The sequence below is a fragment of the Ambystoma mexicanum genome, chromosome 13 (genome assembly GCF_040938575.1).
Source record: "Ambystoma mexicanum isolate Mex_15411 chromosome 13, UKY_AmexF1_1, whole genome shotgun sequence".
Lineage (NCBI taxonomy): Eukaryota > Metazoa > Chordata > Amphibia > Caudata > Ambystomatidae > Ambystoma > Ambystoma mexicanum.
In genome coordinates this window covers 97,636,199-97,659,487 of record NC_090938.1, presented here as the reverse complement: position 1 = coordinate 97,659,487, position 23,289 = coordinate 97,636,199, and the positions used below count along the sequence as shown (strand labels likewise).

Below are 23,289 nucleotides of genomic sequence, written 5' to 3'. Positions count from 1 at the left end.
AGAGACGAGCCGCCAGGAGGGCGTCTGCTTTGTCGCCCTTTTCATAATATTTTTGTTTGAAATATTGTAGGGTTTGAGCTGTTTTGCCCACAATAAGTATTTTCAGCTCCTCTCTGAGCTGTTTAGCTTCGGCAATATACTTGGGTCTCTCACATGGGGAGGACTGTGCCAATGTTTGGGCTGTAGAGAGCCTCTCCCTAATATTCTTTTCTATCAGGGCATGTTCTCTTTTTTTTTTGGGCCCCTTCCCTAATGAGCACCCCCCTCCAAGTGGCCTTGGCTGCCTCCCATACGGACGTCTTCCCAATCTCTCCTCTGTCATTAGTAGCAAAGAATTGCTCATTCTCAAGTTTCAAGAGTTTCTTTGAAAACCGAGTCAGCCCATAAGTAGTCGTTACACCTCCATTTAGTGTTCCGGGGGGCCAGGTCGTTCCAACATATATCCACCGTAACCATGTTGTGATCGGACCATGCCGTGGGATGTATATTCGCCGCGCGAAGTATTCGCAGGAGGCCATCGGAGAGGAACATGTAGTCAATACGCGTGAGCGTGTCGTGAGGGAGTGAGTGAAAAGAGAAGCCTCTATCCGCTGGGTGCAAATGGCGCCAACTGTCAGTGAGGCCATATAGGTCAAGGGTTATTTTGATTTCAGCTTCATCTTGGGAGGTGGGTGGGTCATGTGCATCGGCTCTAGTCTGTCTATCCACAGAGCTATCCATCCATGTATTAAAATCTCCACCTAGAGCTATGTGTCCCTTGGCCATGTTAAAAACCTTCTCAGTGATTTTGTGGAGGAACCTATTCTGCCCTTGGTTGGGTGCATAGAGCGTGGCAAGGGTGACAATTGTGCCTCAAATGTTTCCCACAACAACTAGAGCCCTTCCTTCCTTGTCTGACCAAGTCTCAAGAGTTGTCATCAGGAGGCCTCTGCGAATTAAAATCCCCACTCCTGCCTTTTTTGAGATACCGGAGCTCCAGTAGGAAGGGCCTACCTCGTGGGATGGAATCACCCTCTCCTCCCCCTTTGGTATCGTGTTTCTTGGAGAAAAGGAATATCTACGTTTGACCTCTTGAATTCTCTGGCCACCATGGATCGTTTCGTGGGAGAGTTCAATCCCTTCACATTAAGTGTGCATATGCGTAATGTGCCATTAGAGAGTATAGGTGACATCTTGAGCATGTCGTGTTTGATAATGCAATGTATGGTTCATCTTTTGTGAATCGGGTCTCCGCGAGTCCTGAAGAGGCCAACGGATGGCCCTTCCAGTTCGCGCTTTGTCCCTTCATCGTCCCGTTTTGTGTTCTACCGCCCCCCCAGGTCTATCTTTTGATGCATTATATGTCTTCTTCCCAGCCCACCCTCCCCTTCCCCCCACCCCCCCTAACATTCAGCATCCGACCCGTCCAGGTTAACATCACCCAGTCAGTCTCGGACCACCAATGGAAACCGCGAAACAAGCGGTCCTATCCTAATGTAAACATATTTAACAGTAAGCCCCCAACTGTGTACTCATAACCCAACAAAAGCAACTTACAAGTATGAATTCTGACCCCATTCTTAGGCATCGTTCCAGTGTCCATTTTACCCCACATTTCCACCAGGGCACCCTAAACATGCAGGCCCCAATTTGTCGTTTGTGCAACAGAAATTAAACAATTAGATCTGAAGTCTGACCCTGGGGTCGGGTGCATCGTTGGCGAATGCTAAGTGCAAGTTCCCCCATCTGAGAAACCGAAAACCCTCCACTTTCTCCTGGGCGGCGCCCGAGCGCTCAGCTTCAGCCATACCACTCACCCCATTGTTCCTTTGCCTCGTGCGGCTTGACGTGACAGTCTGGAATCCGGGTTAATGCTCCATATCCTGTGAATTGTTCATTCTCTGGAATTTTCTGGATCCCTGAATCCTCCTGTGCCGCGGGCCCTCCCCTCCTTTTGACTCAGCAAGGGAGGATCCTTCTCCCTGGGGACCCAACAGGCCTCCCACTCAAAGGTGAGTGAGAACGGATAACCCCACCGGTACCCGACACCTTTGTCTTTCAGCATCTTTGTAATTGGAGAGCACTTCTTCCTCATTGCCAACGTAAGTGATAAGTCTTGATAGAGTGGAATATTCGCTTCGCCCAGTGAAAGTTGTGAAGCATGTCTGGCCTTTTCTAGGATCCTAGCTCAGTCCGCATAATTGTGAAAACGAGCTAGGACTGATCTCGGGCCTCCTGGTCTGTCGCCAGCTCTATGGATGCGGTCAATTTTGGGTTTGTCCACTGATTCATCCCTAAAGAGGAGCTTCAGAATGGTGTGCAGGGTTTGTTTTAAGTCAAGGTCAGTTTCGCCTTCTTTCTCGGGAACGCCGAACACACGTATGTTGCGGCGCACCCTGTTTTTGAGATCATCAAACTTTAGGCAGATTTCCTCTTCCCTGCGTTTCATTTCTGCAATGCGCTGGTCCATTTGGGCCTCCAACGTGTTCAGGGAGGTTATGCTCGACTTGTTCCAGCCTGTCTTCCATTTTGTCCATTCTTTGTGTAATTTTGTAAATTTTGCTGCCTATATCTGCTCTCATGCTTCTCATCTCGGTAAGCAGGTCAGCAACATCCGCCTTGGTGGCAGCAGCATCAGACCCTGCAGTCGACATCTTGGACTCGGTGGGTGACTTCAGGGATTCGTGGGTTGGTGTAAACTTATATTTCGCCAGTTTGCCCTTAAGGTCCATGGATGGCGGGACCTCAGTGGTGAGGTGTGTGGGTGTCAGCTATACATGGAAAGATTGCCCCTCCAGAATGGTCAATTGAGAAGTATACGCTTGTATATACGAGCTTTGTCCTCTGGTGGCGAAGCGTGACGAAGGGAGGATGTTGTTAAAAGCTCCGATAACAGATAGCCTCTCTCATGTGACTAAATGCCCTTTGGTTCTTCTTGTTTCTGCTTTATTTGAATGGAGAGTTTCGTGTATTGTAGGACATCAAAAGGCTCCGGGACAGTTCCCCAGGGCGAGAGACATCAGTTTGAGGCCTGCGCAGCCCACACCAGGCGGAGTGCTGTAGTACTGTTCCTGGGTCTGGTAAACTTAGGAGTATGCGTGGGATCCGAGGAGGGCACACGCCCTGTCAGATGGGCACCCAACCCTCAGTCCTTTGTAGCCTTGGTAAGATCTTCTAGCGCCCTTTATTGGACCCAAGGTGCAGTGGCTTTCGCAATCTCTCCGGGGTCCAGGTGCTCCGTGCAACCCTCCAGCCAGGTTGAGACCCGGGAGGGGGCCCGCCGCCCGCTCTGTTCATGATGCAGGAGGAGAGTCTACTTGTGAAGAGCTGCTGGAAGAACTCGAGCGGATGGGCCGGGAGGAGCGGGTGCCGCGCCCGCCGCGGGGCAAGAGTGGTTCTATGCTACGTGGGAGCATGTAGACTCCATGCGGGCGTCTCCGTCTAACGTGAGCGGAGTACGCGCTGTGTTGGAAATGACAGCGGAGACTGCGTAAACTGGGCCCGCTCCACAGCAGTCCCCCCATGGGTGCACTCAATGCTCGAGTGGGTCCGCGGCTCTCGGAAGTGGGGGTGTGCACAAACTCCTAGGGGCTGCGGTCCATTTAGGTGGGCCTCAAGGGGCGGATGTACCTGTGTGCATGTACTTGTCGATGGGCCCTGGCAGCTGTGTGCGTCACTGAATTGTCCCTGGTTCCGCGCGTAGCATGGCTCTGCGATCGCTCGAGGGCGCGGCGGGAGCTCGCAGGCCTGCTCTGCCTTTGCATGCCCAATCATGCAGAGGGGGGTTTCTCCACGAAACAAGCTCTGTTTCAGTCCGGGTTTTCTCCCAGTGTGTCCTGAACACTTCCGATGCTAATTTCCGTCGATATTGCAGCCGGGGGGGTAGGGGGGGTCTCGTGGTGGGGGCTCACTCCACTTTTCGGGACCCTTGCGTGGAGCCTACACGGAAAGTAAACCATCTGTGGGCCCCCCGGTGGCCGATCAAAAAGAAGACTTTTAAAAACAACTATGTGACCACCTTCCCAAAAAATTTGCCTTTTTTCCACCCGACACCACCCTATCGCCCACCGCTCTTTTCCATTTTTTGCTTTCTTTTTTCTATTTAAACAAAAAATACTTGCCTTTCCTGTAACTTTCGTTAATGGTCAGCAGTGCAATAAGTTCCTCGTTTTTTTTTTTTGTGAAAGTGACTGGACACCTTTTTACTCGGTAATAGATTAATCAGGTTTTCATGAGCTGTGCTGGAAGAAGATTTTCAAATGTATGTGAATACCCACAACGTTTCTACTTCATGAGTGTTGTGGCCACCTAGAGGTCTTTTTGGAGATTCCCAGACTGACTGGGAATATTCTAACAGCATGTGAACCCACGAAAGAGCCAATGCTGGAGAATGTTGTTTTCCCTTTTTTTAATTATGAAACATATTTTGACCCATTTGGATTAGTATTCTGTACACAATGTAAAAATGCAACAAGACATTTGCTATGACTGCTTATTTGACATTACTTTGTTTTTATTTGCAATGTTTGATTTGATTTCCCTTCTCCTGCTACTCTCAGCTCTTTGTACATGGGTACAGGGAAGCACACCCCCCCACCCCCCCCATTTCATTTTTATTGCATCCACTACATTGTCTTCTTCTAACTATTACGTCACCTGTTTACTGGGGGCGGGGGTGTGATGCTGGAAATTCATTGGAGGGGCAGGTCCTCCCTGTCCTGGTTCTGTAGTCCTTTAGCGTCTATGTTCTGTGTTATTTTCTGCCCAGGAGTCCACGTGGGACTCCTGGCAGTGCAGCTCTTCCTCTTTTTGGTTTGATGTACAGACTCTTGGGATACCCTTATGGCACCCATGGGTGGGAGTACAACCCTGTAACCCTAGTGTATATTTTTGGGCACCTGTGTGTGGTCCACTTGAGCAGGGTATGGGCTGGTGGCAGCTCCATGCTGAATTTGACAGGTGCTGTTTGTGTCCTCCATTTTGGGATGCCCAGGCACGGCCATTGGAATCAGTTGATTCCTGATAGGCGACCAGATGGCCCCTGTGGCCTCTTGCTTTCTATTGCCCGTTACCTTGTTTTCCCAAAGTTCCGGGAAGCCCCGACTATGTCCCTTCCCCCTGGCTGGCTTTTGGGTGGAAGTTCCATATATGGTGTTGTGTTGAAATCCAGGCTAGATTGATTGAAGCCTTCTCAGTGACTGTATGTTGTGGGTACGCCCTTGGGGTGAGACCGGGTTGAATGGAGTGTGTGACCAATATGTATTTAATGGGTTGGGTATCTGGTTTCTGGTATGTGACACAAAGACTGAGACAGCCCTGCCCGAAACTGGTATGAATGCAGTGTGGCGTGGTGAATGGCTGGGTGCTTATCCCAATGCACATTCCTTGTTGCGAGTTTCTGGAGGGAGGAAAATGGCCTGAATGCACTGTGAGCCTGCTTGGCAGCCTGCCTGCATGAATGCCCATCTGAATGATTAGTTGCCTGAGTGTGACTCAGCAGAGTGAATGAGAGACCAAACAATACATCTGGGGACCTCTCACTGATGGAAATTGTTGAGAAGCTGAAGTTGATACTTGATGCTTAACCTTGAAGCCCACTGCAAGAAGAATAATTGCTGCTGCTGTCCTTCGCCAATCTGAAAGCTGCTGTGCCTTCAAGGAGCTGATCCAAAAGAGGACCTGGCTAAGAGACCTCTCCCCGAGCTACGAGGGACCATCGTGCCCCAGCTAACCTTCGCCGAAGTGCCCTGGAAGTCAGTCCTCGAAAGGCGGCCGACCGGAGACGGGAAACACCACGGAATCACGAAGCGAAGCCAACATTGAAGTCCATCATCGTCGACCGGGGCCGCACACTCCATTGCCTAAGAACACTTTGAACAAATGACTCCCTTGCTCATCACGACGACCACTTTGTCACACAGAGAAAGTCAAGGCTGCCAACGTGCCAAGGAGAATGGCCGGTGGGTTTCCTGCCACCCGAAGACCACAAAGACACTGACGACCTGACGTCCTTGCGGTGCCAGAGTTCTTGAGTAACTCTTTGCAGCAACAAACTATCGTCGTCGAGGTGCACCGCATGCCTCATCTTTGCAGGACATCCATGACTGATCGTCAACGAGGACCCCCAGGACTGAAGCTGCTGCCTCAACGCCTTTGTTAACCATTTCCTCGTGGGATCTCGACGATCCGAGGCTCCTGCATTAAAGGGAGCTGCTCAAGAAAGATCTGTCGACGACCCGACGTCAAACTCTGCTATTCCAGGTACATTGGGGTGGTAGAACCTTGCTAGGGAGAAATAAGACTCATATGAACAATATATAGACTGGGCTTGTATATCTTTATTTACAGGTTGCCCAGGTGGGGGGGAGCCTCATACAGAACTGTGCCTAGTGGTAGGGGCCCAGTATTCTGCATATTGTTTTAACCAACCTGTTTTCCTCCTATGTCTGTGGTTGGTTCACTTTATTAACTGATTTGTATGACATTTGAACGGAGTACAGTTGATGCATTTTAATGGAATCAAAGAGTAATTGCGGTATCACCTAGAAACTGTATATATTTACCATTTTAGATTATCTTAAGCACAAAGTGGGTTATTGTGATTGTGTACATAACTCGAGTCTATTTATATAAGAACTGTGTTTCACTGACAGTGTGTGGACCTTCCTTTGTGGGTTCTTGGGGACTACACTGTAAGAACCAGCCTGCATCACTCCCTGAGAGCTTAAGCCTGGATTGCTCGACCTTCGCTACCCAATAGAGAATCTTGGCTGGGGTGCTCTGTGCCTCTACTCTGCCATATAGAGAGCAGGAGTACAGATACCCCCCTCCAGACTTTACAGGGGAATCGGCACTAGGATAGGATTGTTGATATTTAATACATTGTTCAACATTCAGAAGATAATTGCACTATATGTGAAGTTTTCATACGTGAACATTTTGTATTTACTCTTTGTCTATGAAATGGACAAGTAAAGGAATGTGGACATGGCCAATGTTGTTGTTGAATTTACCCCCTGAGTTCGAAGGAGGTGAAACTTTCTCTTCTTAGCTGTCTCTGTGGAATGTGCAGGACGCACGTTCACATAGTCAAGTTATTAATAAACTCATCCAGCATTGCTGAAGGAATTCCTTTTGCACCAAAGAAGGTATAGGGAGAAATTGGATATTCCCCATTTAATTAGGCGAAATAACTTGATCGATTTTGCTGGTCTTGGACAAAGCAAATGTGCAAGCCTGTATTGCTAGTCCAAATTAAAGTACAGTGATTCTAATCATCATTAATAAACAAATACAGAGCATTAGCTTGACATCTCGTTAGCATACTTACACGCACACATTACAGTGCCTTTTGATGTATTTAAAATGAGAACAACTGAAGGAATGCTATCAAAACACTGCTTCCTAGCAGTAACCCTAAAAGCCACTGGAATACATATGAATTCTTTCTTAATAATTAAGGTACGCATTTTTTTTTTTTTAAAAACACTATTTTCAAAACTGTTAGTAATACTTCTCTCTGAATTATTTAGCTTGTTTTTGCTACATTTTACAACCTTGTTTTGACAAAAATTGTATGGTGTGGAAGACTTCGACACTGCCATGATTTTAATCATATCCCTTTTGCCAGAGCCCAACCTCAACCCCAAAGGCTGCCAAAATGCATCACTGCAGTGGGAGGTTTTGCAGCAGAGACGAGTGCTGTACTCGACACAAGGCTCTAGAGAAAGTTGGATGAGTACCAACTTTGGTTGGGTGATATTGTATGCAAATATGGTCTATGTAAAGTGCTATATAAGTAACACATCATTATCTATGAGCTTGGTACAGGAGGATCTCTATCCTGAGCACCGGTAGGTTCACCAATAAACAACAAAATGATATGCCTGTCCACAGGTAATCTAGAAACCAATCATCATTACCCCTGTGTAAACTATTAGCATCCGATGTCACCAACAACTTCTCTACAAGCTTAAATCACTGAAACAAGCAGAGTGCCTTGTTATACTCCTAAATAGAAAGAGAAATTACGTGGTCACTCCAGTTTAATATTTGAGTATTCATTCTCTTGTACAGGTATTAGGAGTTACAAAAAAAATATAACGGGGCTTGCAAAATTTACTAGCCCATTCAGAGGATATTTGATGAAGGACGATTACCATTTGCATGACACTAGACCTTGTTGGCAAGTATGGCGAGGTTTGAAACGTTTTTGACATCTACTGCAAACAAACTTGTAAATGACAAATTAAAGTTTCAGTGTGCATGGCTAGCCTTTCAGTGGCAGCATTGTACAAAATGTGAAGTGTGCTTATTGTGACGGGCACCATTTTGCAGAACACACCAGTAAATATGTTATCTCCAGTCACCATTGGGCGAGTGTATTTTTCTTAGGTCAAGTATGTAAACAAAGGAAATACGCCCTGCAGGTCCAGGTGGATTTTTAAGAATGTATGAGGCCTGAATAAGCAGTCACAATAGTTAGTTGACTATAGCCCTACCATCCTACTCTTCTTTCTCCCAGTCACATCCAGAAATCAAAAGCCTGCAGCCGCTCAACATTGTCTATAGCATCTAAAATATTGCACAGTAAGAGTAAAGAGATATTCATTGTGGTGCTGTCAGATGGTATTATTCCAGTGACTGTAAACACAATAAGTTTGCAGGGCAATACTGTAAAAGCCATGTATTCAGAAAACCAGTAAAACTGTTGAAATCCACCTGATAGATGTCTCTGTTCCTTCCACCATTGCACTACCCTGGCTACAGGAAATCCAATGAGGGGGGGGGGGAGGGGGAAGGTTTTGAAATGTGCTCTAGGCAGAGTTGCACCAAACCCATAGTTCAGTGTTTCTCCACACACCAGTTAGGAGCTGGCCTAACAAAAATACATCATGACCACTTTATTTTTAATGGTCAAGGAAAGAAGGGTACATTGGTTTTAAAGAAAATGTTTAATGCTCCAATATATAAAAGCAAGAATACATTTTGAATTTGGGAAACAATGGCAAAGGGACAATTCTTTTTAACCAGAAAATTGATTTACTCTGTTCTGATAAATGTATAGAATGGCTTGGGTAGGACAAAGCAGCAGCTGATCAGTATCTTTCAACTTTGCCTCTATGTATGGCATATACATAGAGGCAGGAATTCTGGGAAGCTATGTGTGCAGGTGTCCAGTCAATTGGTCGACAGCAAACTGGTCGACTGCAATTTGGTCGACACCATTTGGTCGAATGCCAAATGGTCGAATTTTTTTTTTTTTTTTATATATGTGTTTTGTGGGTTTTCGTGTGGGGGAAAAAAAAAGAAAAAAGGGGGTTTGGGGGTGACCCCCCCAAAAAAAAACAAAAAAAGGGGTAAAAAAAAAAAAAGAAAAATTCGACCATTTGGCATTCAACCAAATGGTGTCGACCAGTTGTCCTGTCGACCAAATGTTTTCGACCAATTGACTGGTAACCATGTGTGCACACTCCCCTTTAGAGTTTACATTTATATAGGGTGGATTCAGGCTCATCTAAACACCACAATTTTATTTGCCAGCTAACCCTGGTCTTGTATTGTCCGTGTAATTTAATAGCCACAGTCTCCTATACGTTTAGGTTTTTGCAAGCTAATCCTGGCTTTCTAGCGTCATGGGTAATTGGCCAGTCTGCTGCATACTTTGTATGATTAACATGGAGGGGCTTTGTAAGCAATTAAATGGTCCCCTCACAAAATCAACATATCCAAACAGCTGCCTGTTTGGCAGGCTTAACATTGAGTTTTATGTAGAGGATTGATATTGTGAACAGTCTAGTTATATCTCTATGCAATTGACTTTTCAAAGTTGACCATACACCATTTTCACTTCACACAAATCTTTATAACAAAGAAATCAATTGACTTTCAAAAGGCATTATTGGTCAGTGTACAAGAACTGTACTACTCGTGAAATACAAACAATGATTTTAACTTCATAATGAACTGAAGGCCATCAGGCTGAAGCTAATTTCTCCAGCATGGGGTCTGGCATGGATTCACATGCTCATGAATATTCCCCGTCAGGCTGGGAATCCTCAGTAAAGACAAAATCAGTTTCGTTTCTGAACAGTCTTTCTCCTAATAACCAATCACTGGTCTCTGGGTCATACTGCCCCCAGCCAATGACTGCCCTCTACCTAGGCCCCTCCTCTGGCAGCCATCTTCAGATTTTTACTGCACGTTCAAGTGTTGGGGAGCCCTCGTGCTATAGCTCTCGAGCTTTTACGGCATTTTGAGATTTTTCAAAGAGTTTAATCTCATTTTTTTGGTCAATCGAGCCTGAAGCTCCACAGTATCTACTTCCGATCAACGGGGACCCGTTTTGGAATTTTCTACACCCCTCAAGGGCAAAGTTTTCATCGAGTTTCACTTCTTGGAGGATTCCGGAATATCTTTGAGGCCTACCCCACGTGGACATGGCCCAGGACAAAGGAAACACGACGCCCGGATCCAAGCTGTTTAGGAGCTGCCCTGGATGCGGATTGCAGAATGTCTTCCAGGAGGATGAGCATTCCAGATGCCTCTACTGCCTTCATGAAGACAAAACACACGTGGAGAAGGACTGTGCGTTTTGCAAGAACATGTCGGAACGGACTATGAAGGATCGGCGTATCCGCCTCACCAACTGGCTGGAAGGGAAGAGCCCAGCGGTAGGTGAGAAAAAGAAGAAGTCGTCCGAGCGGTCTTCTAAGACCTTTGAGGGTGCTCTGGCGACGGGGGCCCAACAAAAGGCAAAGCACCGCGAGTCCAGGAGCACCGATCGGTCGGGCTCCTTGGTTGCCAGGCAGGGCGCACTTTCACCGATGCCATCAACCACGAGCCAACGCTCTGGCTCGGGGAAGAGGAAATCGGAGAACCCGGGTAAGCTTCGGGAGAAGTCCCGGTCGATCCTGACAGACAGCCGAGGGGGAGTGAGTCGGTGACCCTCCCCCCCAAGTTGAAGGCCTCAAGCATGTCCAAAGTCGTGAAGGCCCTGATTCAGCCGGATAAGGCCTCTAGCCTTAGGAGGCTACCCCAGTGGAGGTGACCTAGGGGCCCAGAGTTTCCCTGCCACCGTGGAGGGAATCCTCTTTTTAACCCATCAATAAGACCCCGTGAAAACCACAGCGGAAAAAGAGGGGGGGGGCGGTGGCCATCACGGACACAGATACAGCCTCTGAGGAGGAGCTGGCTGGAGTCGCGAAGATCCTGAACAAGAAGTTCGAGGAGGTCTGGTCCCACGGGAGGGATCACGACAAGGCGAACGAAGAAAGCGATGGTGGTGCCAACGAGGAGCCATGGAGGTGGAGGATTCCACTCCCCAACCATCGCAGCCAGTACCTGGGCCACAGGACAACTCGGAAGCAATCTTGCTGGCGATCCAGGCCTTGTGTACGGAGATAAGGACAAGGTTGCCCTTACCCCCCCCAACGGACGATCCAGCGGAGCCTGGACCATCGGGAAGCCCTCCAAGCAAGCGTAGGAGAATTCACCCCCCCACCCTTCCAGCCTTCACAGCCCTCGTCTCTTTCCCCTGATCCAAAGGATGACACGGGAACAGAGACGGCCACGACGGGGACGGATGACGACGGTGGTGATGACGGGATGGGACTTCCATCACCACTTCCTCTGGCCTCCACACCCGAGGAAAGGGACTCCTTCCACGCCATGATTGCCAGGGCATCCAAGCTCTTCTAGTTCTGCCCCGAGGAACAGAAGAAGGAAGGTTTCCTCTATCAACGGCGTGAGGCCAAGAGGAAGACAGTCCTCTCGGTGCCGTTACTTGATGACATCTGGGACGAGGGGCTGTCGCTCCTGAAGAACCCGTCCACGACTCCTGCCAAGAGAGACTGGTACGAGAAGAAGTACTGGGTCCCGGATTCCGCCCCCATGTGCCTTAGGGTGCAGCTGACCCCGGATTTGGTCGTCTCTGTGTCGGCCAAGAAGAAAGCGGCGGGGGCGATGGTTTCAACTTCGACCTCCCCGCTGGACGGTGAGGGGAAGAAACTGGATGCCATGGGACGGCGGGTCTTCTCGTCGGCAGCGACGATTAAAGCGGCCAACGCCCTCACGATTGTTGGCCACTTTCACAGGGAGCTGCGGTTTAAGATCGCTCTCCTGCTGGACTTCCACCCAGACGAAAAGAGGGCTGAGGCCCTGCAGATCCTACAGGAAGGCGAGGTGGCGTCGGACCACGCCATAACGGTAGCCACGGACATTGCTGACACCTGTTTTTGCAAGATGGGCAACGGTGTCAAGGCAACCGATTTCCGCCAAGACGTGCAGACCAAAGTTCTGGACATGCCTTTCCACAGGAACAACCTGTTCGGCAAGACAGTGGACGAGTCACTGCAGGCCATCAATGCCGACACGGAGATGCTTCGGGCCTTGGGGGGGGGAGGGGGGGGTTGCAGCAACGACGGCTGCCCTTTCGCAACTCCGGAGGCAAGCAAGGTGCCTCCAAAGGATTCGGCGGTGGCTCCTCGACATACCGCCAGGCGGCCTGCTCCTCGTCACAGGAGGCCTACAGAGGACGCGGCAAGTCAGGAGGATCTTGTCGTCAAGGAGGCCAGGCTGCGATGAAGCAGGACTGAACTGGCCATAGCGTCGGGCCCCCACCTGAGCACCCCGGTGGGAGGCCAGCTGGCGAAGTTCGTCAGCTTGTGGGAGCCCATCTCCACCGACCAATGGGTGCTGGATGGCCTGGCCCGCGGGCACACTCTCGAGTTTCTAAAGAAGTGCCCCCGCATTCCACCCGTGGCAAGGAAGGAAAACCACGTCCCTCACCTGCTGCTGGAAGTAAGGGCGATGCTGAAGAAAGGAGCCATCGAGCTCGTCCCAAAGAGGCTCCGGGGCTCCGGAGTGTACTCACGATACTTCCTCGTAAGAAAGAAGACCGGCGGCTGGAGACCCATCCTGGACCATCAAGTCCCAGAAGTTCCGGATGGTCACCCTCCAGCAAGTGCTGGGACAGCTGGAGGAAGGCGACTTCCTATCGTCGCTGGACTTGGAGGATACCTACTTTCACATCCCCATTCCAAAAGGACATTGAAAGTTCCTAAGATTCATAGTCCAAGGGCGACACTACCAGTTCAAGGCCCTTCCCTTCGGATTGAAGTCGGCACTCAGGGTATTCACCAAGTGCCTAGCACCAGTGGCGGCGCAGCTGCGCCTGGAGGGGATCTACGTCTACTCCTACCTGGACGACTTGCTCATCCGAGCAAAGACAAGAGAACTCGCCGTCAGGCACATGGCGAAGACCGTCCAGCTGCTCACGGATCTGGGATTTTCGATCAACTTCGCAAAATCCCACTTGGTACTGTCGCAAGTCGCCCTGTTCCTGGGAGCTAGGCTCAACACAGTGGCGCGATTGGCCTCTCCGTCAGAGGAAAGGACGAAGGCCATCCTGCGAAAGGTACAACAGCTGTCGACCGTGGACGTGGCCAAGGTGAGGTCCATCAAGTCCCTTCTCGGCCTGATATCCTCGTACATCTACCTTGTGCACCTGTGCAGGCTCCGGATGCATGCGTCCATTGCAAGAGTTCGACGCCCGTTGGATGCAGGCGGCGGGCAGCTTCGAAGACATGATCCCGCTCTACGAGACCATCCGCCAAGCGATCCGGTGGTGGGTCATCCGCGCGCATCTGGCGGCGGGTATGGACTTCCAGACCCCGGCACATCAGGAGACGGTGACGACGGACGCCTCCCTGGAGGGATGGGGAGCGCACACCAAGAGATCTCCAAGCAAGAGGCCTTTGGCTCCCGGAGCAGAGGTCACTACACATCAATGTCCTGGAGCTCCGAGCCGTGTTCTGGGCCCTCAGGTCGTTCCTCCCATACCTCAAGGGCAAGGTGGTAAGGATTTTCACCGACAACACCACCACGATGTTCTACATCCGGAAGCAGGGAAGCACCAGATCCTCAGCCCTATCCAAGGAAGCCCATGATCTGTGGCACTGGGCCCTCACCCAAGGGATGTTTCTGGTACCCTTCCATCTGGCAGGAATAAAGAACACAATCACTGACTCACGAGTGGGAACTGCGTCAGGATCAAGTGGATCTGCTATTCCAACGATGGGGCAATCCCCAGATCGACCTATTCACGACGGCGCCGGACACCAAGTGCCGGAGGTAAGCCAGAGGTTTGCCAGAAGTTTTCCCCAGCCGGGGAGCATGGGCAATGCCTTATAATTCTCCCTGGGACACCCTGTTCCTGTATGCGTTCCCACCGTTGCCGTTGCTGCTGCGACCCATCAACCAACTCAGACGGTCCGGTTGCAGGATGATCCTCGTCGCAACGGCGGGGCCGAGGCAGATCTGGTTCCCGGACCTTCTGGACATGTCAGCACCCCCCGCTCCCCCAGTCAAACTGCACTGCCGACAGACGTGGATCTCCTTGCCAGAGAAGGAGGCGCCATCCTCCACCACGACCCGGGGTCGCTGAACTTGCAAGCCTGGCTCCTGCAGCACTAGAGTTTGGAGGGTACAATATCCCGACGGACAGCAAGGAGGTGCTTGCAAAGGCCAGGGCGTCCTCAACTCTCAAGTGCTATGGACACAAATGGAAGAGGTTTTCTGTCTGGTGCCGGGCACAGAAGATTAACCCTCTGTGGATTACGGCCCCTCAAGTGCTGCCGTACTTGCTATCGCTGGCCAAGGCGGGGCTGGCCAATGCCTCCATCAAGATCCATCTGGCGGCTATCTCCAGCTACACCAGAACTCCGGGGCGCTCATCCCTGTGGTCCCATCGCCTGGTGAAGGAGTTCATGAAGGGACTGTTCCGATCGTTCCCGCCGGTGAAGGCTCTGGCCCTGGCCCCGGCCCCGGCGTGGGAGCTCAACGTGGTGCTGACTTGGTTCATGGGGTCGCCATTCGAGCCTCTGCATTCAGCACCGTTGAAGTTTCTGTCGTGGAAAACAGCGTTTCTTGTGGCCATCACCTCCGCACGACGAGTGGGAGAGATCCAGGCCCTCTCCTGCAAGTCTCCATACCTGACTTTCCACGAGATGAGGGTGGTGCTGAGGACGCACCACTCCTTCATGCCCAAGGTGCCGTCGGACTGCCATCTCAACGAGCCCTTGGTGTTATTCATTTTCTTCCCGTCGCCTTTGTCGCCGGCCGAGAGGACTTTGCACTCGCTGGATGTAGCTAGAGCGCTGAAGTTCTACATGGACCGCACAAAGAGTTTTTGGGAAGACATCACAGCTGTTTGTTAACTTTGGCCCTGTGAACCAAGGGAAGGCCCTCTCGAAGGCTTCCATTTCCAGATGGCTCTCCGGCTGCATCATGCACTGTCACCGGTTGGCAAACTGACAGTTGCCCGGCCGTCCGAGAGCCCATTCGACCAGAGCAATCACTGCTACTACAGTGTTCCTATCTGGTGTGCTCCTGCTGGACATCTGCAGGGCCGCTACGTGGAGGTCGACGCACACCTTCACGAGATTCTTCTGCTTCGACTGGGATTTTAGGGAGGAGTCCAGAGTCGGCCAGGCAGTGCTGCACAATCTGTTCGCCTGAAGGTGGGCCTGGTGAAGGGGTAAGAGATGCTTAATGTTGAGTTGATATAATTGCTTAATGTTGAGCCTTGCTACCTACCGTGGTTGTGCATGTGTGTACTGCTATGTATTCTTGTATTCATGACCAATTGAATCCATGCCAGACCCCATGCTGGAGAAGGAACAAGTTACTTATCTGTAACTGTTGTTCTCCAGCATGGGTCTGGCATGGATTCACATGTGAACCCTCCCTCCTACCCCTCTGCGGCTCTTCTCTTGGTCCTACTGTCACTTTACGTGCTACCAAATCTGAAGATGGGTGTTAGGGAAAATTCTCTCTTTAGGCTGAATTTCCTAACCTAGTGAGTCCCCCAGCAGCTTTGCTGGATTTCTGGAGTTTTTTTTTTTTCCTCCTGCTAAGAGTGAGACTCTTTCTCCCACTCTTGGACATGATTAATGGTATCCCTTTGACTGGTAATGTGTTTATGGGCTATGGGGTCCTTTACTCCATAGGGTCTCGTGTGTTTTTTCCTATGTGTGTTACACATCACCCTCCGTGCAGTAACACAGGGGTGTCATAGTGACACCCCACCATAGACTCCATACCCTGGGACTGACTACTGTCTCCCAGGGCATGTAAAGTCACCATTGGCTTTACTAGTCCCAAATTATTAACAGAAACCAGTACAAACCATCATATTGTGGACGTACTGGTCGGGGCAATTAGATTGCCCCGGGGTCTGTTAGTCGAGGGGGCACGTCTCCGTCCCCCCTGATCGAGTTTTGGCTGGTGGCAGTGGAAACTACTTTTTATATTCGACCGCGAATATTCTCCTATGGGATTTTCCCATTGTTCGAGGCTACCAACTTTAATTATTTAATTCTCATAGCCTCGAACATACCGCCGGTTTATTTAATTAATATTAATTCTCCGGTTGGTATTTTTTGCCAAGACTCGATTCTAAAATGGCGTTTGTGTTCTCTTCTGTGACTCCAACCCAAGTCGAGCCCTTTGTTCCACTTTTTTGGCGGGCTTCTCCACAGAAGCCTCCAAAAGTGGTGCCACTTTGTCTGGGTAGCACAGGGAGTGTGGGAGGGGGTTTAGGCATCCTGGACCGAGTAACCCTGGTAACTCAGGTAGCACTCTTGTGTGATTGGCCCAAGTGGTGAGCCGGCCAGCTCACCACTTAGCATGTTTGATTGACAGCTAGGCTGAGTGAATGGGGGTTTTCTGCATAAAAGCAGGGCTTTGGGGACTGGAACTTCAGAAGTCGCCACAGGACCTGAGAATCCGACGAGGGAGAAGCTGAGCCGACCTACCACGACGACACCACCGGTGGAGCCCTGCAGAACCGACTCACCACTTCCCGACGACAGAGAAGATCTCCCGGCTGGAGAGGCTTCTTCCCCTGACTGGTTGGCATGACCAGTTTACCTTTCTTTCTTCGCACCCCAGCTCGGTTTGTGGTCGAACTGCCCGTGCCAAGCACCCCGGCAGCCGGATAGCCACTCACCACTGAACTGCGAATCACCGGACCGCTCCTTGTACCTGAGAAACTCTGCGGCTGGTTTCTTCCCTGGCAGTGCAACGGACTCCTGTCTACCTCCACGACGAGATCCTCTCCTCCCCCGGACGAAGCACCGACTTGCACCCGCTGCCAGGAACAACTGCCTCCGCTGGAGCGTTCTCACCACTTTAAGGTACCGTGTCCGCCAGGCCTCCCTTTCTAAAGATTGCTGCAAGGTAATATTTACTCCTTAACCTTCTGGGCTGGGCTGGGCTGGCCGCCTTGACCCTCTAACTGGTCCCTTTCTGTGGTCCAACTCCTTTTTGAACCTTTACAAGACTTTTTGTGCACTGCAACCGTGTGACCTTGGACACATTTCGTTTGGATCCTCTGAAAGTGGATCCGGCCTCTTGAACTCTAACTTCACGGTTTTATTTTGCCTTCCTCTCTTGTTGTGTCCTTGAAAAAGTGTTGGGATCTGTTTCAATTTGTTCTCTGCTTTTCTCTCCCTTTTTAAAACGAACTATTAGAGTGCCATCTACGTTAAGTGCTCACCGCTGTCTGAAAATAAGTGGGGCTTCACTTACGACTTGTCTAATATTCTTTTAAGGGAGTGTATATCTTTTAGTGACCTTGTTTTTGAATTGCTTACTATTAGTGCCTGTGTGTTTTTCTAGATGTGGTTTTAAATAAATAATTACATCTCTTTTACACCAAGCCCTGTTCAGTGTTTACTTGTTCTATTGTGTGCTCTTGACCTATTGTGAATACTCTGTATACTGTCTAACTCTTCTTGAGGGAAGTCTGACTGCTCAGCCACAGCTACCAAGTGAATCAGTGTGGTACAGACTGCTACCAAGTGGATTTACTGCCAAACTCCTGTAGTCCTAAATCTTTTGCAGTGGTCCCAGAGGGAACTGCACAGGTTTCTGCCTAACAATGGGGTAGAGGGCAGTCATTGGTTGGGGGCAATATGACCCAGAGATCAGTGATTGGTTATTAAGAGAAAGAAAGTTCAGAAACGAAACTGAAACTGATTTTTTCTTTACCGAGGATTCCCAGCCCGACAACAGGGAATATTCATGAGCATGTGAATCCATGCCAGACCCAGGCTGGATAACAACAGTTACAGGTAAGTAACTTGTTCCTTCTTTATATTTACCAACACGTTTTTATGTTGAGACAAAACCTTGCACAATTTGATTTACATTGTGAACACAGCAAGGTTCAGGGGACAATTTTGCAGGCCCATGCCAGTGTCAATAAGTGTCTTTTAGCCGAATAGCACTTTTCAAAGCTGGTCAGGTTTGTAAACATTGTGTGTGCAAAACATGTCAAACCCATAGTGAATAGTTTGCATGTGTTCAAACTTGCCTTTGTACATGTAGACTTGAAATTACCCTGTCTAAAATTACTGTGTGACACACAGTTTGCCAACCTAACCCTCTGTTTCACCTTCTCGTCCACATCCTTCTTGTACCCTTGGCATCCGCATCAGCCACTTCTAAACCCCTCTGATGTCTCCCCTCACAAGACACCAGTAGGGGGCAGGTTGACTCAACATCTGGCAGGCTATTACGTCAGATGCTTGGGCATTGGAAACAGTTGCCCAAGGTTACTGCCTGCCCTTCCTACACACCCCTCAGAGTCATCCACCGGGGAACAACTCTTTGAAGCTTCCAGACCCGCTCCTTATGCAGGAGATTGTAGAACTGCTAGAGAAAGGCGCCATAGAACCGGCACCTGTAGCGGAGAGGAACAAGGGTTGGTATTCTCCCTACTTCCTAGTACCAAAGAAGGATGGAGGACTGAAACCCATGAATTGAACAAATTCCGCAGGAAAGACATGTTCAAGATGGTAACCCTTTCCCAGATCCTCTAGGCCCTCCAGCTTCAGGACTGGTTATCTCTGGACCTTCAGGATGCTTATTTCCAAGTGCCAATCCATGCCAAACACAGGAAATACCTGAGGTTCACAATAGGCAACTCTCACTGTCAATTTTGAGTTCTGCCATTTGGGCTGACCTCGGTCCCCAGGGTCTTCACTAAGCTAATGTCGGTAGTGGCTGCAAGTCTAAGGAGGAAAGGGATCCACGTCTACCCCTACCTGGACGATTGGTTGATCAGAACAGTATGTTCGGAACAAGCTCAGATCCAGCTAGATTATGTCTGCCACTTCCTTCACAAGCTGGGCTTCTCCCTCAACTTAAAGAAGTCTCAGATGATACCATCTCAGAGACTCCAGTTCATTGGAGCAGTCCTGGACACTTCCCTGGGGAAAGCGTCGCCACCAGAGGTGAGGGCTCAAGATATTCTACAGATGGTCACCAAGTTTCAAAATGCCCAACGTCTACCAGCCTTCGACTTTTTGAGGTTGCTAGGCCTCATGACATCCTGCATCTTTCTAGTGCCAGAGGCTCGCCTGAGAATGAGATCCTCCAGTGGGCACTAAGAACCCAATGGGCGCAATTCTCAGGAAGAATGTCAGATCTCCTTCAAGTCCCGGACAGAGTGGCTCGAGACCTTCAGTGGTGGACCTGTCGGGAGAACCTCTTGAAAGGAGAACACTTTTGGCAACCATGGCCGGAGATAACAGTAGTCACGGATGCCTCACTAACAGGGTGGGGAGCCAAAGCCAACAACTTGACCATCAGCGGTCGTTGGTCTTCATCGGAGTCCAGACTACACATCGACCTGTTGGAGCTGAGAGCAATCAGACTAGCGCTGAAGGCTTTTCTGCCATCTGTACAGGGGAGGAATGTCCTAATAATGACGGACAACACAGTGGCCATGTACTACCTCAACAAAAGAGGAGGCGTAGGATCACTGCCACTGTGCATAGAGGCGGTGCAGCTCTGGTTTTGGGCAATTCAAGAAGGAATACCTCTATCGGCAGTTCACTTAGCCGGAGAGAAGAACTTGACAGCGAACGCTCTGAGCAGGCAGAGCTCAGGAAGTCCTTCAAGAGATCTTCGCCCTTTGGGGAACCCCTCAAGTGGATCTGTTTGCCACCAGTATCAACAGGAAGTGCAATCAGTTTTGTTCAAGGGAATTTCCCCCGAGAGGAGCTTTAAGGGACACGTTTGTAGTAGACTTGGAGTTTCCACTTCTATACGCATTCCCTCCAGTCCCTGTCATTCCTCAGATGATCAGGAGGTTGAGAAGATTTTGGAAAGACTATGATCCTAATTGCTCCTGATTGGGCCAGGAGAACGTGGTACCTGGACCTTCTGGACATGTCCATCTGCCCTCTTCTCTCGCAGAAGGGAGGTCAGGTTCGCCATCCAGACATCAGAACCCTCAACCTTCACGCTTGGTTTCTGAAAGGTTGAGATACAAGGATTGGGATCTCCCGGATGACGTCATGGAGGTGTTGCTTTCGTCTAGAAGGCCGGCAACAAAGCCTTTATACCGCTGCAGTTGGAATAGATTTTGCAGCTGGTGTAGAGAAAAGAATATCGAACCCTTTTCATGCAGTACACCAATGGTGCTATCTTTTTTGCTTTATTCGGCGAATTCAGGTCTTCAAGTTGGTACCATCAAAGGCTACCTCGCAACGCTGTCAATCTTTAAGCGCACTGCGGAGGAGCCTTCATACTTCAAATTACCCCTAGTAATCCAATTTCTGAAAGGGTTAACTAATGTCTATCCTGCAAAGCCTGTCCAAGTTCCCTTGTGGGACTTCAATCTAGTCTTACATTTTCTGATGGGTACTCCTTTTGAACCATTCCATTCTTGTTCATTAAGATTTCTCACCCTTAAAACAGTCTTCCTAGTTGCTCTAACATCTGCCAGAAGAGTGAGCGAATTACAAGCTCTATCTTGCAAATCTTCTTCTACAATTTTTCACAAAGAAAGTTGTCTTACAAGTGAAGCCTAATTTCCTCCCAAAAGCGGTCTCTGAATTCCACATCACTCAGAAAATAACCTAACCTTCATTCTATCCTCCTCCCCATCCAGGGAAAGAGGAAGAGAGGCTACATAGGCTGGATCCAAGGCGTGCCTTGAGTTTTTATATCAACAGACTTGCTAGGCTAAGGCAAGCAGACCAACTGTTTATAGGTTATGCAGGCCACAAATTAGGATTGCCAATCACAAAACAGACAATTTCAAGATGGATTATTTTAGCCATTCTACAATGCTATAAATTGGCAGGGAAACAGCCCCCTCAACATCTTAGGGCTCATTCAACCAGAGGTATCGCAGCCTCTTCGGCTCTCCAAAGAGGGGTGCCGATTCGGGACATATGTGCGGCTGCCACATGGTCTTCCGCAAAACCTTTACAAAATTCTACAGTCTGGATTCCTCCTCTAGCCAGGAGACAAGATTTGACAAAGCTGTGTTACATTCTGGCCATTCTTAAAGGGAAATATTCCGATTTTACTCCCACCTCCTCTTTCACACCACTGCTATAGGAGTCTATCAAGATAAGGAATACGTTGGAGGACACAATCCCTTCGAAGAACTTCCCTTGTAGTTGCAGTTTACGCTCCTTCAAGGTCAATAACCAATTCATGCACAGCTAAATTTAAGCTTCAAAACGGAACTGAGCAACGGTCGCTGCGCAAGTCTATTTATACGTACGATGACGTTGGCCCTGAGACGGAGGCTGTCGAGGGACACCAGCTCGAGGGACGTCAACGTGCAGCGCCATCTACTAAAAAAGTCTCCGAGGCCAGCAAGCAAGCGTAAACTGCAACTACAAGGGAAGTTTTACAGCGGGGATGGATGGGAGGGGCGATAAGGAATACGTCGGAAGAAAATCCCATCGAAAGAACGTTACAAGGTAAGAAGTAACTTGTTCTTCGCTTGTGAATGATGAATGCTCAGGTTAGGACAGGAGTAGGCCCTGTTCATAATGCAGGAGATTATGTGCTCTCCTTTTCTACACTGGAAGCTAGTGCTGCGCTCCCAGAGCCCATGACACCTGCTCAGGATTTTGAAGTTTTAAAACTTGAGAAGCTGCAATATTTTCAAGACTATGATGTTGTCTTACTTCTAAATGTACTTGACTTGCATAGAACGCATTACAATAGTGGGACCATACTGAAATGAAACAGTTCACGCATGTCCAAGAGACTGCTTTTGCGAGTCCTTTCCTATTGCTGGTCTATGTAAGCCTGGAGGTTTGTGGTTGATGTTTGTAGTGCGTTGTGCTTAGTTGAATAGTGTAACATGGAACTGATGCTTTTGCTCTCACTTATCTTTGTCACGTTAAGTGTTTTTCTAAGTGTTTCCTGGAGCTGTATTGTAATCCTTACCATCTGTGGTACAAGTATAAAGTTACATGTGATTTTACCCAATTAAAAAATAACGAAAACATTTTTAGATAACCATTTTTACCAAATAAAATACTGATTATTTTTATTTATTTCTAAATATGGGGGTCCCCCCAACTTCCCATTTCCCTTAGTTTATAATCACAACCCCCACCTGTTTTAACCCCTTACACCACCCTCCATATATATTTTTTGAATTCGGTATTTTTTTCAGTAAAAATGTTTAGATAAAAATGTTATTCGTTATTTTTAATTTGGTAAAATAACTGCATAATGAGTTACTTATGTACGGAGGCACGTTGCCGTGAAACGAGTTACTACTTTATGCAAGCGCCGCTGAGTTTTCTATGAACTGCAATTGGACTGATGCTAGCCGAGGATGCGTTGTTGAGTCTGGCCACACTACTGGCGTCCCCGACTGCCAACCAACCTGATTCAAGAAGGAGAACGCTACAGAGGTTTCATGTTCTACCTTTGCCCCAGTCTTAAATTAGGACAAGCTTACATATATATTTTAATAACAAATAGTGAAACTGAATTAACAATGTTTTTAACACTTTATTATATTTTCAGTTGTGGAAAATTAAGTCGTGAGTACATCCAAAACAGTGGGTGCCAACATGAGAAGACTGGACTGCAGCACAGCCATGCTGTTTCACTGAATGGGCCGAAAAAGCAGAGCCTCATAGAAGTGTTTGACTGTGCAAATAGTTACACATGTACCAGCAAAAATGTGAACCAAAGATACTTGACTGTTCTACATTTCATTAAAATTGTGTTTTATGCCCTGCACAGATGTTTAGATTCGCTCTCAAAGTATGATGAAAATGTATGGAACGAGGTTAAGGTGACGTATAGCATCACAGTGTACCAAAGTGGCATAACAGACAATTGAAACATTGTAGAGAGGTTGGTTCTGCACGGTGAGCAAGGTCGCTCACCTGAGTTCCCAGAGAGGCATGAATTTCAGATGGTTTGTGAACACCATGCCGCTGTCTGAGAGACATTCATTGGTACTTTCTGTAG

General features: G+C 48.8%; 1 protein-coding gene across 3 annotated transcripts in view; it reads left to right on the top strand.

Moving 5' to 3' along the window:
* PHTF1 (putative homeodomain transcription factor 1) overlaps positions 1-23,055 on the top strand; it is a 596,971-nt gene extending 573,916 nt beyond the window's left edge. For all 3 annotated transcript variants that reach the window (XM_069633361.1, XM_069633363.1, XM_069633362.1), the window contains one exon: positions 22,837-23,055. In XM_069633361.1, coding sequence (XP_069489462.1) covers positions 22,837-22,857 — 21 coding nt within the window. In that variant the 3' untranslated portion in view covers positions 22,858-23,055. The remainder of the gene's footprint in view (positions 1-22,836) is intronic.
* The last annotated feature ends 234 nt before the right edge of the window (positions 23,056-23,289 follow it).